At 38.7% G+C, this 13121-nt stretch overlaps 1 protein-coding gene across 1 annotated transcript; it reads right to left on the minus strand.

Annotated features, from left to right (window-relative positions):
* Nucleotides 1-2844: 2844 nt before the first annotated feature.
* On the minus strand, nucleotides 2845-11778 carry LOC139716413 (uncharacterized). Its single transcript, XM_071627959.1, has 5 exons — nucleotides 11715-11778; nucleotides 9875-10183; nucleotides 9085-9273; nucleotides 4244-4525; nucleotides 2845-3146 (listed from the first exon to the last, which is right to left on the minus strand). Exons 1-5 carry the CDS (start codon nucleotides 11776-11778, stop codon nucleotides 2845-2847), a joined length of 1146 nt encoding a protein of 381 aa, XP_071484060.1.
* Nucleotides 11779-13121: the final 1343 nt, after the last annotated feature.

Genomic DNA, 13121 nt, shown 5'->3' on the forward strand with positions numbered 1-13121 from the left:
TTTGGGATTTACTAAATGAAAATTTTGCAAATTACGAGTGGGATATGAATGAACGGTATAATTCAGTTTAAAGAAATCGTGAAAAATGTTTGGAAGTAAGTTGTTCAAATACTTAAACATAAAAAGCAAAGAATGAAAGGTATTTAAATCAAATATGTTCAGTGTTTTTAACTGATAAAAAAGTGAACTGGCGTGGGCTAAGTATTGTGAGCCAGTACAGATGCGAATGGCTTTCTTTTGTAGTAAATAAATAGGGTTGAGTTTAGTTTTTGAACTTGTAGCCTACACTAGATTACGATACATAATATATGGTAGGATTAGAGAATTGTAAAGCATAAAAAGAGTATGTTCAGGAAGATAACTTTTCATCTTTGAAAGAACACCTATATTTGGAATAAGGAATTTGCAGAACACATATCGCCGATATCAATTGCATAGAAATTAATTCCATTTTTTAAGTCCTTTGTTCCTCTACGCACAATATATTTACCTGCTCTTTCCGGGCAGTAACTCTCCGTGGAAACAGTCTTTCCGTATCGATTTATACCGGTACACGATATAGCGATACATCTGTTTGGGCGATCTTCCATCATTGTCGAAGATGTGTTGGATCTTGATAGAATGTCTCCATCAGCAGCGATTTCAAACACACTGATCGGTGGAAACGGTTGATCGCTCGGATCTACTTGACACGAGATATTAAGATTTGTCCTCCAGTCATCCTCGTCTTCCTCGAACTTGACAGAGATGATGTTAAGGGCAGGTGGGTCTGACAACAAAAAGATACAAAAAACAACAACATGGAAGTACACATGAAAACATGACAGGGGAAAGGCAACACTTTGTCAAGACTTAATCTTAAATAAATTAAAGGTCCTGTTTACCTTTGGGAGAAGTGATTTAAAGAAAGTTCAAGATATCACATTTGATGCGTATGTGTAGGTCTGTAGTATTAAAAATATCTTACCATGTAAAATTATCGCAATAAAGCTTAAATATAAGAAGATATCAGTGTATTTCTCAATAAACCGTAACTGTAGACGGTTTAGTCTGGAAACATTTTTATTATAACTATTGTTCACGTTTTAGTATTTAACAACACTCAACATCGATCATAGCGATTCAAATTTTTACAGTGGTTGTTTCTATCCCTAACTCACATTTTAGAACTATTCGAAAGCACTAATGCCGGGTTTTGTTTCATCTGCAAATGGTAAATTATGCCTTTGATACAAAAATTAATATTGAAAAACACTGGTGTGAAGGAAGAGGTTTTTCTCCAGTGAAACCAAGGCTCATTGGAATAATTTCATATTCTATTGGTATCTTAATGAATATAACAATAGTAACTTTAACATAAAAACACAGAAATGTATAACTGTAACAACAGTGTTGTGATAATGATAAAGACTGATGATAACAACAATAGTAATATCTTGTAAAATAACGCAAAAGGGCATTGACTTCGAATGCAAAATATAATTATTCAGAGAAGAAAAGTCTGCTCTGATTTAATCGTGAAAAGCCCACTGTGTTGTCAGCGGTCTACTTAAATGGGACAGTGCACTCCCATTACAACGAACACGGTTATAACGAAATTTCGTTACAGCAAAGTAAGAATTCAGGTCCAAAAATTATCATCATTAAAGGCTATGGTGCAAAATTATTCGCTTATAACGGATACAGTTATAACGAAATTTTCGTCATAACAAAGTCGTTTTCAAGCTCCATTGACAAAGAAAGTCAAAAGAAATGTGTCCCATTAAAACGAAATGCATATCGCTTACGAAATTACACATCGTATTTGCATGAACAAACGCTTCACATTTCAGTGTTCTTAAGTAGAAATCACTCTCTTCGTTCGCTCGCAATTTCACACTCCGTTACTGAGGAGAACGTGCGTTATGACATTTTAATCCGAAATGAAATAAGGTTCGTTATTCCTAAGGTTCACGAATTCCGTACACCTAAATGACCGTAAATGCGACAATGAAATTGTTTGTTATTTCTAAGTTTTGCTGATCAAAGAATGATATAGGAACCTTCGTTATTAGTACTGTTCGCTAATCGGAGAAGGAAATAAGGTTCGTTAATCCGAAAGTGAACAAAAAGGTGAGTATACTAGCATGCCTTCGGAATGACAAAACTTATCGCATTCAGATTAATGAAAATTCGGAATAACGAACCATTTCTTATCGTAAGATAAACGAACCTCTGGAATAACCAGCCGTCTTTCACTGCTGGATTAACGAGCCTTCGGGATAATGAATCTTGGGGATAGTGAATCTTCGGAATAATGAGCCTTCGAAATGAGGAGCCCTCGGAATAACGAACCTTTGGAATCACTGTAACCAAATCCCATAAATCTCCACTTTTCATACATGTGTTCATAACATAAGCATGAAAATACATACAACTTTATGTTCTCTCTTAAAGGGAACATTTGATCGAAATTAATGAGATAGCATGGCATTTAACATTGCTTTTCAAAGTATGATGCGTATCCACCAAACAACGTACAATACACGGAGGGCTCGCGTGTTTTCGTCACACTCCTGTATTTGTTCGATTATAACGAATTTACGATATAACGACAGAAAACTGCCGGTCCCGAGGACGTCGTTATAACGGGATTGTACTGCATTCCATCATTATTACGCTATTGCCAATAAGAAATCTCGCAGGAACAGAGCACATCTAGAACATGATATTCTACAGGTTAATTTTTCTCGTCTGTGCTCTCATATCCTTTACTGAAGATAGACTCCCTTTCTTACGGATATAGAATAATATCATTAAGAAAAAAAAATGAAGAAAGGGACTTAGAAGGATCTAATAAGTTTCTCAAGGATTACCTTTCGGACAGTGTGTTGCCCTCGCAGAGGTGATCCCAACGCCGTTAGTCGCTGAACACGTGACGTTGACACACCTGTTTGGTCGTGGCCTGTGGACGGCCGAAGCCCAGCTAGTTGTAGACAGGACGGTCCCATCAACTCCAATCGTGTAAGAATAGAGGTACGGGTAAGGCTGTTCGGTCAGGTTTGCTCGGCACAGTATTAGCAGATTCATCAGGCGATCTTTGGTTTGGAATTCCAGGGTTTCGATGGACAAAATGTCAGCTCCTGGAGGATGGCCGCTGGCTCCTCCTGAGATTGACAGGTTGATGAGCGAGTTAAGACGTGGTGACATTATATATTAGGTAGGGTGAGGCTCATCATGAGAGCTTTTCTCGTTAAAAGAGTAAAACCTGTAATATCAGTGATATTCCCTTTAATAGTAATGTCATATAGGAAATTCTTAAAAAGTAGTCATGCATGTTATATCGGCCATTATCGTAAGAATTGAAAATACTACAATTTATATAAGTTCAGATATAAAAGCTCTTTATGTAGACGGATAAAGCTTGACAAATGAGTTTGTATGTTGCAAATATTTTTTTCATAAATTTACTGAAACAATGATGCGGATTTGAAGTGAAACTGAATTTTTCTTGTAATAATCACATGTCAGTTGGTATCAATCAGCACGGAAAGCTTCAACCCTTTAATAAAGGGTTAAAGCACCGTCATAATACGCGCTTTAAGAATATTAAAGGACAAGTCCACCTTCATATACATAAGGATTGAGAGAATGCAGCAATATTAGTAGAACACATCAGTGAAAGTTTGAGGAAAATTGGACAATCCGTTCAAAAGTTACGAACATTTTAAGTATCTGCGCAGGCACTGCTGGAGGAGAAGACTACTACAGTGTATGATGTCACATGCGTACAACTATATAAGGAAAATAAAAAGAGAATTTCACAAAACTTTACTTTTTGAATAAAGTGCAAATTTCTTCGACTTGCTACTGACGTATGTTAAGGGTAATATTATTCCCCTGCCTTCTGAAAGAGAGAAGTCGAGTGTTCTTTTATTTTGCGAGAAAAATGGAAATATGTTGAATTTTCTTTATTCTTTCCTTATATCGTTGTACTCATGTGACATCATGAGCTATACTAGTCTTTTCATCCAGCCGTGACAGAGCAGAAAATTCAAAAATTCATAACTTCTTAACAGATTGTCCAATTTTCCTCAAACTCTCACTGATGTGTTCTACTAATATTGCTGCATTCACTCAACCCACATGTCTATGAGGGCGAACTTGTCCTTTAATTGACAGAGAAAAGCCCAAAGCGTTGCACACGTTCTTCAAAGTCCCATGGACATTATAAAGGGATAAACTTCACAAATTAACGTCTTACCATCGCTTCTTGGACAGTAGTTCTCTGTAGTGATCGTCCTACCGATGTCGTTGATACCGGTGCAGGAGATTTCAACGCATTCACTCGGAATGGACTCAAGGGTCACGGAAGGGGAGCCTGAAGATGGCTGGATGACGTCATCAATTGCAATCTCGTATGTTCCCATTGGTGGAAATGGCTGGTCACGTGGGTTGACGTGACACGTGATATTAAGGCCATCTGTTTCTTGTCCGTCCTCGTTGCCAGCGATCTTGATCCAGATGATATCGTCTGCTGGAGCGTCTGTCACGTGACGAACGTTTATAGGCAACAGAAATTTGTTCAGATTAAAAAGATGGCGATCATGATGACGAAGAATTAAAAGATAAAGAGTTACAGATTAAAAGCAAAAGTCACAATCAATGATTAAATGGACAAAATCACTCTTGCTAATGTATTGCATTACGAAATTGAATCCTCTGCTGTGGGAATCGATCCCTTAAAACGAATTGAAAATGCTTTGAAGTGCTTACCCTGCATATGATACTAAAGTGAAAGCAGTGGCGTATCTCGGGAAAACGGCGCGCCGCGGCGCCCGGGGAAAGCGCGAAAATTGCGCCCCTAATTTCTGAAAAAGTGTTCAACCCCAACCCCATCCCGGTAGGGACTTAAAAAAAAGTCCACATGATATGCTTTTTCAAGCACTTAAAAGGGGTCTTTTGAGAGTGTTTTAAAGCCCCCTCACACCTGAGCGAATGTAGGGGGACGAAGGGGGGACGAATGGGAAAAACGCACGAAATGCGCGCGAATTCAACGATTTCAAATAAAATTGCCTTCAAATCATCCGATTATAAACTAAAGTCAAACATGATTAACGAACGGTAAGCGTAGGATAAATATGACATGCGAATGATAACGATTTTTCGGTTCACTTCTTTGAGTAAATTGCGGCCGAAGGCGAGCGAAGGGTTGATATGACCCGATAAGACGAACGAACACTCATGAGCAATGGTTTGATATGGCGTGCGATTGGAAACGAAGACGAAAGAATAGATCAGGCGTTCTCGTACGGGGAGCATAAAAGCGACCAGGTCCGTCCAGATTTCAGTGCGGCCAGAGAAATCATCCACGCAACATGAGAGGAAGAGGCAAAAGCAGAGGGAACGCACGAAAGACTGCGTCAACCGGGAAGAATCCACAACCTCGGAATGCTCACAACCACAGACTGAAGTGCCGCCTCCTCCTGACAGTCCCGCAGAGTCACACTCACAGTCTGCCAGTCCATAGTCACGGTCTCCTACGCCCGCACGGTCTCCAACGCCGCCTCTACGCCAACATCAAGAGGATGCTGCCAGTAATGCCAGCGGTGATGATGAGGATAGAGATGGTCACAGAGAGCAGCTCAGCATTCGCCAATTTTTTCGTCAGGTCATTCGCTCGTATTCGTATCACTTTGCAATCCATAGTTTGTCATGGTATCTCTTAGACTTGCCTTCGTGTATGCATCGCTATTCAAATTTAGTAAAAGTCAATCTTGGTTTCCATTCGCATAGAAGATGGCAAGCGGAAAAAAAAAACCGTTTGTCATAGTATCTTGGTTTCTATGCGCAAGTCATATTATTAGTCATCGGGTTGCTTCGTTTAGGGTTCTTTCGAGATCGTTCCACCTTGGCAAAAGCGCGATGAGGGACTATGCGTGACAATAGCACACGAACAATAAACGAACGATTACCGCACACTGAAAAAGAGATGCAAATTCAAGCAAATGACAGACGATTTTTCAATTCGTCGGGAAATTTCAAACATGTTCCAAAATCCAGTGCGAATTTGAATAATCGCAACTGTTCAGAAGGTGTACGAACCAAACACGAAGGGTAAATCTATCAAATACCATTGAAAACGATTTTTCAAAAAATGCCTATCGCCAGCCATAGCAAGTCATATTTCAGGCAATTCGCTCAGGTGTGAGGAGCCTTAAGATGTAATAAAGTTTATTAAATTTTGGCGAGCGAGCGCAGCGAGCGAGCCGAAAATTTTTGTATTTCAGCTTACAAAAAACAAGGAAAATCTTGTCATTTTTTTTGGTTTTTAAATCTTACAATTCTAATCAAGATATAGCGACGGCCTTATAGATAACGATTTATACCAACAAAATGCGGACTTGAAAAAATACTCTAAATTAGTACGAGCGAGTGAGCCGAAATTTGTATATTTCTGTGTAGGTAACATTGCACTTATCTCATAGTTCGTTGTACTTGTAAATCATACAATGCTGGCACACTGTTATATGCAATGGCTTGCTCTGTATATAAAATAACAGATCATGCGACAACTGAATCCAAAAGCTTGCTAAACTTACAAATCAGTGTGAGAATTTTCTGAATATGTTCGTATATAGGAAGTATGAGATTTTCTTCAATTGTATGGTTGATAATTCAAGTAATTATTAACATTATGATATAGAGATGGCTGGATTTATGAATGGTGATAATATATACTGACAAACTTTAAAAAAAATGACAAAGCATAATAGTTAATGCAAACGAGCGCAGCGAGTGAGCTCCTTTTATTTTTCACTTAGGTTGCAAATAGTTATATCGTATAGCTCTCAATAATGATTATGGTGGCTAATTGATAAAAAGCATATATAAGTTGGAGAGAGGCATATATAAGTTCTAGAGAGTCAAAATTCTTGTATTATTGCAGAGGAAACGCATGGGGTTTTCTTCAGGACATGTATTTGGTTGTGAATCACGTTTTTCCTATTCGTCACTGCTAAAACTGCGCCCTTGTACAGTATAAAACTTTTTTTGTGGTCACCGCAAGGCAACTACATAATGTACCTTACATTATTTGGCAGAACTGCATAAAAAGTGGATAATCAAGCACCCTTAGTCGTCAAACATGAAACTTGCACTTTCAATTTCTCATACTTATGTGTGTCGCCCCATTGTGTCAAAAATGGGTATTCAGCTATAAACATTGTGTATACTAATTTGTTGTTGTTCTTGTTGTTTTTAATGAGGAAATGTTTGTGATTACTTACTAGTATACATAATTTTGAGGTATATATTGAATTTCTAATCAAGTAAACTGAAAAAACTAGAGGTTTTGTTTGTTTTTCTTTGTCATGCATTTATCTGTGATATTCAATTTGTCATCATCATCTTACTTTTACACATACTCAAGTTTGCGTCAACTGAACACCTTTCTCTATAGACCCTTTATCTGCCTTTATCCATTTCTTACATCTTATCCTTTTGCTGATTATTCTCTCACTTCCATCCCTCCATCCTACCACCCCAACCCCCCTCTGCCCCCCCCCAATCGCTCTCTATACATATCTCCTTCAGAACGGCTCAACTTTTGATTTATTTCAGAACGACACCAAAAAGAACATGCGCATAATTTAACTTTTTCAAGTGGTGTTTTTTTTTAATGAACACCGATCTGCATTGTTACCCTGATACAATGCTTATTATTTCCATTATAAAATGATATGTGTGAACAACGTCAACAATAAACATTGTCATTTTGTCCGCGTAATTATCATGTTTTGTTCTTATCTTGTTTGATTTGGTTTTCTGCACTCCCCCCCCCCCCCCCCCCCCCCCGGCCAATGAAGAATGTGACGTCCGGGTGAGGGTTTATTTGTTTGTTTGTTTTTGTGCGTGTGTGTAAACAGCAATACATGTGTGAACAATAAACACGGTCATTTTGTCCGCGTCATCATGATGTTTCGTTCTTATCTTGGTTGAGTTGGCTTTTCTGCACCCCCCCCCCCCCCATGTGCGAAACCGTTTGCGCCCTCTTTTGATCCAATCGGCGATCGCTTCAGAAAGAAAGCAGTTGCAGCCGCTGCACCGTGTAACATTTTGCCTGCTAGATATAAAATGATATGTGTGAACACAATAAACATTGTCATTTTGTCCGCGTCATCGTCACGTTTTGTTCTTATCTTGTTTGATTTGGTTTTCTGCCCCCCCCCTCCATCCCCCCCCCCCCCCGGATCCGGGCGAGATGTTTTGTTTTGTGGTTTTGTTTTGTTTTTTCGTTTTTGGCGCCCCCAAGGAGTGGCGCCCGGGACACTTGCCCCCCTTGCCCCCCACCCCCAGATACGCCACTGAGTGAAAGCACATTTTTGGAAATTCATGCCCAAACAAGAAAATGCATGCTGACATCCGAATTTGAATCATGTTGTAGCAATGAATCTAAATGAATTCGAAAGGACTAACCATAAAGTTGTTTGATCAAAGTCACTCCATCGTTTCAAAGATACCATTTGAATGCACATAAAACGAAAGAGGAAGATTATCTTACCAGGGGAAAGGGAAAAACCTACATAAATATATTCTGTGAATGCAATGTTTTGAGTTTCAACTTCTATACCTCGGAAAGCACCAGCGTAGAGGATTTTCGGCTAGGAAAAATGTTGTTTATCGTAGGATTTGAAAATGGAAGCAGAAATCAAGAAAAAGTTGACCAACAGGTCTGATTTCCGTATCCGTGTCTTGCTATAGGCCTACTACATATGGCAGTAAGTTCATTTTTACAGCAAAGTGTTTTCTTTCACCTCACAGAAAATTTAATAATGGTTTTTGCTTTTGTATACCTTGTTATTGTAGATATTCCGGATCAACTTTTATAACCTCATGAATTTTATGTGATCATGACGTCATCACATCATATGACGTCATCATATGCCTGCAAACCAGTATAGCTTTCCTCAGCACTTGCTCAAAGTCATGAAGTGAAGAGGATGGGAAGAGGATGGTGTGAACATTATAGACATAGATACTCATGACGTCATTTTGACTCGCGCCGGTCCTATCGAAGTTAATACTCAACAAAAGTGTACTTACGCTGCACTTGCAAGGTTCGGGACCTTTCGCTGCCAATGAGATGACACTGAAGGACGCCCCCATTGTCAGCTGCTGTTGCAGTTAACGTCATCTCGCTACGAACGTTGTAATACGTGTAATAATTGAAACCGTAGGCGAGACCAGCGGTAACAGACTCATTTGCATATGTAGCAACCCCATTATCTCTTCCTTTACATGAGAAACAGGAGAAAACACAAAACACCAACAAAAAGAAAGGAGTTTGAATTACATTTGAAGTTAACCTTGTATGATACCTATCAGAAAATTGAAAAACAATATTAACTAAGGCATAGGCCTACAGACTTTGAACAAAATCTTAAATGAGTCATAGAATCAATTTCGAAAAACATGTTATTGGAACTCGCATATCCTGTTCAGTGTGTTTTTTTTTATTGCAACGACATGAATTTTTCAGAATGTTACTCTCTGCTTTTATTTTTGTATTTGTAACTGTTTAAAACTAAAAAACTCTTCGTGTCACTGTTCAAATCAGATATCTAGTTTAATTTGAAGATAAGAAATCAGATTTCCTTACTTGCGATATCATGAAATAGGCCTGTCTTTATGTATTTATGGTTTTTGATGAGAAATAATTTGACATTCTTTGAGAGAATTTTATAAAAGTTGTTGATAGAATAATTACTTGTAATAAATCTAACACTATCACGCTTCGAAAGTGATGATACAAATTAGTTATTTATCATTTAACAGTGCGCTACCTTGCTATGCATGCAGTCATGAAATACGTGAATTAATGGAGCAGACTCACGGTCTCCCTCACACCTCACTCCCGCGTCTTCACCGTGACTGCAGTCATGGCATCCCCAGGCATAACGAGGGCAAGCGAGCAGCGAGTTTTCAGTTCCAGCACAGCCGACGCTGTCAAGCCAGATGGGTCCAGATCCCTGCCCAAAGTGGGCTCCAGTATAATGAGCTGAGGCGGATGAGTAGCCAAGCTCTCTGCAAACGGCGTGCGCGTCGTTGATATCCCAGCCATCGTCACAAACCGTGCCCCACTGCCCGTTGCACGATATCTCAACTCGCCCCTCTCTTTCGCTTGAGCCGCCAGTCAGTCTCACTGTAATAACACCACATTCGTAATATACTACAAATAAACACAAAACTCTTAGCCAAACAAAACTCCTTGAGCACACAAACACCTCTCCCTCACACAAATTCATTTGGCAGGACAATGTTTTCTATCATTTTCATGTTTCTTGAATACCAGCATATTCATACATTGGGCCTGCTACTCAAGCTGTTATCATCATGTCGTGTAAGGTATAACATTGGTAGGTTTTTTTTTTCTGGATACGTAGACGTCAACACATTATAAATTCTGCAGAAGGGTAGTGTATGAAGTGAAAACATTTTGAACATTTTGTGTTCTGTATACCCATTATATTTTGAGAGCATCGTCCGAAGTGATAGTAAAAAATAAAACCAATGATCAAAGTTAACATCAAAGCCCCCTATTCTTTCATCTTACCAATTAACTCCCAATTGATTGCTTACTTTGCTACTACATTGTGGGTACGCCTAGTTAGGGAAAAAACAGGGACTTCAGGCCCTACCATTAATGAAAAGAGAGGACTTTGGCCCTTTGTTACTTGATAAAAACGTTTACCTGAACAAAGCAAAGCAAAACAAAGCAAAACAAAACTACAAACAGGAAGAAAAGGAAACGTTTTCATTTCCATGCTCGTGCGCATGTGACACATTATCCGCGGAGTGAACGTCTATGGCGCGCCATTTGCCCAATACTTCCGATAAATTTAGTTTATCGCCGAAAGAACTTTATCAGTCGATAAACTCAGTTTTTCTAGAGAAACTCTGCTTATCGAGTGAAAACTGAGTTTATCGCGATAAACCTAGTTTTTTCACTTGATAAATAGTCTATCGATAAACTGAGTTTTTGATTTGATTTGATTTGATTTGATTTGATTTTGATTTGATTTCTGAATTTCTTTTTCATACATAAATGAAATACAAAGTCAATTGAACAAATTAATGGAGCACAGTATAATTTGAATCTAACAGTTAAAACAAATGATTAATTCAAATATCTAACATTTTTTCTGACATAATGCAAATTGAAAATAAACAGACTATTTTGTGCATACATTTATGCAAACATAAGCTACAGTATATGTTCTTCAAAGACAAATTAGGCAACTCTTGATGTACAGAAATTCAGGAGACCATCATCGTAAGCAAACGCTTGGCGAGGACAATGGCCTCAGAAATGATTGTCTTAACACTTCATACAACATTGTAAGAATGTAATATACAATTCAACACTTACTGAGTGGAGAGAAAGGTGCACTGTACAAGATGTGAAGTGTTTGCGTGGAAACACGCTCGATAAACAAAGTTACTCGATAAACCTAGTTTTTCGCTCTATAAACATAGTTTTTCGATAACCTGAGTTTATCGAAAAACTAAGTTTAACGATAATCATTGTTATTTCAACTTTGGCGAAAGGGGGCACTAGTAAGGAATTAGCTGTAGGATTAGGACGTGGAGCTCAGCACGCACTAGCCGCTACAATGCTTGCGACTACAATAGTACTCATTACCAGTTAATAGCCATGACGGCAAACATCCTACGTGAAAAAATCTCCAATGGACGTGGCAGCTCCTCCGGCTGCCCACTTGTCTCTTCTGCAGCCATGGCGAAACGATCGTTGAATGACGTCCGTTGCGTTATTCGACGCACGTGGTTATAAGTTGACAACTGCCGCAACTAAGTTTATCACGATGAACTTAGTTTTTCGCTTGATAACCAGAGTTTATCGATAAACTTATTTTATCGCTCGATAAACGGAGTTTCTTTCGAAAAAAAAAATAGTTTATCTGAGTTTTTCGGCGATAAACAAAGTTTTTAGGAATCATTGGGCAAATGGCGTGCCATAGACGCCACTTGCCAACTCATCAAGCGGCATATACTCACAAGTAAATCCGGGACATGCACTTCCGCAAGTGTCGCTGTCGCAGTAATATAATGTGTCCATTGTACCCCTTGACTCGGTCTGCCTCTGTCAGCCAGAGTTAATTTACCCCCTATCCCTTATTTATCATGCTTCATCATATGCATTAATGATAACAGTGAAAACAAAGGCTTGGACGAAATCTTTCTCAATACTGTAATGAAATAACAGGAATTTGAGAATATTGACATATTGCGTTATCATTGAAACAATAGAATAAAAAAAGAAAAGACCTCTTTATCACTTCCGTCTGACTATGAGTCAACACCTCCTGGCAAAGTTAGTCAGTGGTCATAAACCATGTCCTCATGCCTTTGTTCGAACCAGTGATCACCATTTTCAGCATTGTTATCCCCAATAGCAAAACTTTCGAGATTATAATGATAAATCGAATACATTTGAAAATCAACACTCTCGGTTGAAAGGGAAGAAAATACACCTTCATAGACGATTTTGATATGGTGATCATTTGAATGATATTTTCTGTGTCGACCAAAAGTTGTTGTCATCCTTACGTTCAGTATCATTCCTCAGCATCTACATCCTGTACACTTTCTAATTTCTAGGAAGTAATTCTAGTGCCGACCTTCTAATCACACACGTAGAGTAGACGCTACGTCAGTCAGTTCATTCGTCTTACAGCACTTACCGCCTCTATGTATAAAAAGTGAGTCTTCAACACAAAACTACACGCATGTAGAAGTCCTTTCAGCCGGGGTAAGATTGATAAGGACTCAAACACGGTGCCTTCTTTGTAGCTTTGTAAAATGCTTACCTTAACTGGTGTTAAATGCCTTTTCTTTGCAATACATCACAGTCGGTAAAAGTTCACATCCGTTTCCAAAGTCCTTTGTTTTCCCTGTTGCGATCTACTCTGTGTGGTAAATGTCTTTGTCACCAAACATATTTCAACCAATCCAAACTTTGTTGTCATAGAAGGAGATTGCAACTACAAATTGCTGCTCGATAAGTACATCACATTATTTCTTGCCTATCTAAGTAGTTTCGCCTGTGCAGAGATCTTTTC

This window comes from Diadema antillarum, unplaced genomic scaffold, assembly GCF_040938485.1.
Source record: "Diadema antillarum isolate AM-2024a unplaced genomic scaffold, OU_Dant_1.0 scf00000065, whole genome shotgun sequence".
Lineage (NCBI taxonomy): Eukaryota > Metazoa > Echinodermata > Echinoidea > Diadematoida > Diadematidae > Diadema > Diadema antillarum.

Bases quoted from the DNA above. Each gene is read 5' to 3' on its own strand.
- LOC139716413 (XM_071627959.1), bottom strand. From the start codon at position 11,778: ATGGCTGCAGAAGAGACAAGTGGGCAGCCGGAGGAGCTGCCACGTCCA. The intron at 9,274-9,874 runs GTGAGTCTGCTC...TCTCATGTAAAG, and splicing joins AGTGAGGTGTGAGGGAGACC to GAAGAGATAATGGGGTTGCT. The intron at 4,526-9,084 runs GTAAGTACACTT...GTCACGTGACAG, and splicing joins CCGAACCTTGCAAGTGCAGC to ACGCTCCAGCAGACGATATC.